Genomic DNA, 1,582 nt, shown 5'->3' on the forward strand with positions numbered 1-1,582 from the left:
CATTATATGTATTTATTTTCTCTAAGTTAATAATTAACTTGGACAAAATAAATTGGTTAATAGATACCAGGGTAGCAAAGATCACAAAATGACTGTGGTGTAACTCCTGTTTATGAATTCTTTTATTTCCAACATATGTTTCGAAGATTACAAATTATACCTTCCATAGGAACAGGTGATGTTGATAATGATGTAATCTTCTCTTCAGGGAAATACATAGGAACCAGCTTAACCGTAAGACATTTTAACCGAATATATTCGATTAAAATGTCCAGCTATTTCGGAGAAGTGCATTAGTCGATTACACTGGTACTTATTTTATCGACCTCGAAAGGGTGAAAGGCGAAGTCGACCTCAGTGGGATTTGAACATAGAACATAAAAACGGACGAAATGCCTCTAAGCATTTTTTTCCCGGCGCGGTAACGACTCCGCCAACTCACCGCCTTAATTCTGCAGATAAATACTGATTTCAAATTTTGGCCCAAGGCCAGCAATTTCGAAGGAATAGGTAAGTCGATTACATCGACCCCGAAATGGCGAAAGCCCGGCCTTGGCGAAATTTGAACTCAGAACGTTAAGATGGACGAAATGAGGCTAAGTAGTTTGTCCGGTGCGGTAACGATTTTGCAAGCTAGCAGGCTTTATTATGCAGATGAATATCAAAATTGTTTAACTGCAGAATTGTTTGTGGGGGTTTATAAGGGTCTTTGAGTGGAGAAATAAAGAGAGGAAAATAAAAGAAAGACATAGGTAAGAATAGATAAAAAAAAAAAGGAAGACGAAGTAAAATGTGAAAGACAAAAGAGCGTATTGAGTGTAACTCTCCGGGAATTGGCGAAAGGAAACAAGAACGGCGGCGCTACCGCACAGTGACGTCACAGATTTGTGTATGACGTGAAACACAACGGACATCTGAAACGAAAACAACGAAAAGCTAAACTCTCTCATTTGACCTAAACAAACACACTAACCACTTCGATGTATGCCGCCCAGACCAAACTTCCAAGCACATAAAATGAATGCCTTTGTGGTGAGTTGCCCTAGACGACCTTAAAGGGTTTCGCTTTCCAAGCCCGGTTAAATGTCCTGTGATATATATCTGCTTTTTCTTCTCAACTCTTCTTGTACGGTGCAGTCGGTTGACGAATGTGACAAATTCTTTGGTACGTTTTGAAAAAAAAAAATCCGTGACATTTATTTAGTCAACATGTGAAAGACTAACAGATATAATCAATCTATTTGATGATCTGTAGAACTATTTTTTTTTTTTTTTTTTTTTAATCGTTGATCTGTCTTTCTCTGAAATAACAGAGAACATCGTGAACAAATTTTTATAAAAGTTAAAACAATTATAGTGAAATAGATAAAACTGAAAGACGAGTCAAGACAAGAATGCAGTGATATTTCGTTGTTTCGACGGTATCTAGACAATAATAGCCGTAAATATTTCTCTGCTTAAAAATATTCCCCTCATCAAATAAATGGTTTGAGGTCTTAAAAATTGTATCTTTTCTTTCCCCAGTTTTATCAACGTGATGATATATATATATATAGGCCTGTATATATAATATATGTATATA

The 1,582-nt window shown here is 36.2% G+C and overlaps 1 protein-coding gene across 2 annotated transcripts in view; it reads left to right on the top strand.

Annotated features, from left to right (window-relative positions):
- The first annotated feature begins 858 nt into the window (after window positions 1-858).
- The window catches only part of LOC106871689 (uncharacterized), an 11,852-nt gene continuing 11,128 nt past the window's right edge, over window positions 859-1,582 (top strand). The window contains exon 1 of one of the 2 annotated variants that reach the window (XM_014918296.2): window positions 859-1,032. In XM_014918296.2, the coding sequence (XP_014773782.1) occupies window positions 985-1,032 (48 nt within the window). In that variant the 5' untranslated portion in view covers window positions 859-984. Of the gene's footprint in view, window positions 1,166-1,582 lie in introns of both variants that reach the window. The other variant, XM_014918297.2, reaches the window with a different exon arrangement.

Source organism: Octopus bimaculoides, chromosome 25 (assembly GCF_001194135.2).
Source record: "Octopus bimaculoides isolate UCB-OBI-ISO-001 chromosome 25, ASM119413v2, whole genome shotgun sequence".
Taxonomy (NCBI): Eukaryota; Metazoa; Mollusca; class Cephalopoda; order Octopoda; family Octopodidae; genus Octopus; species Octopus bimaculoides.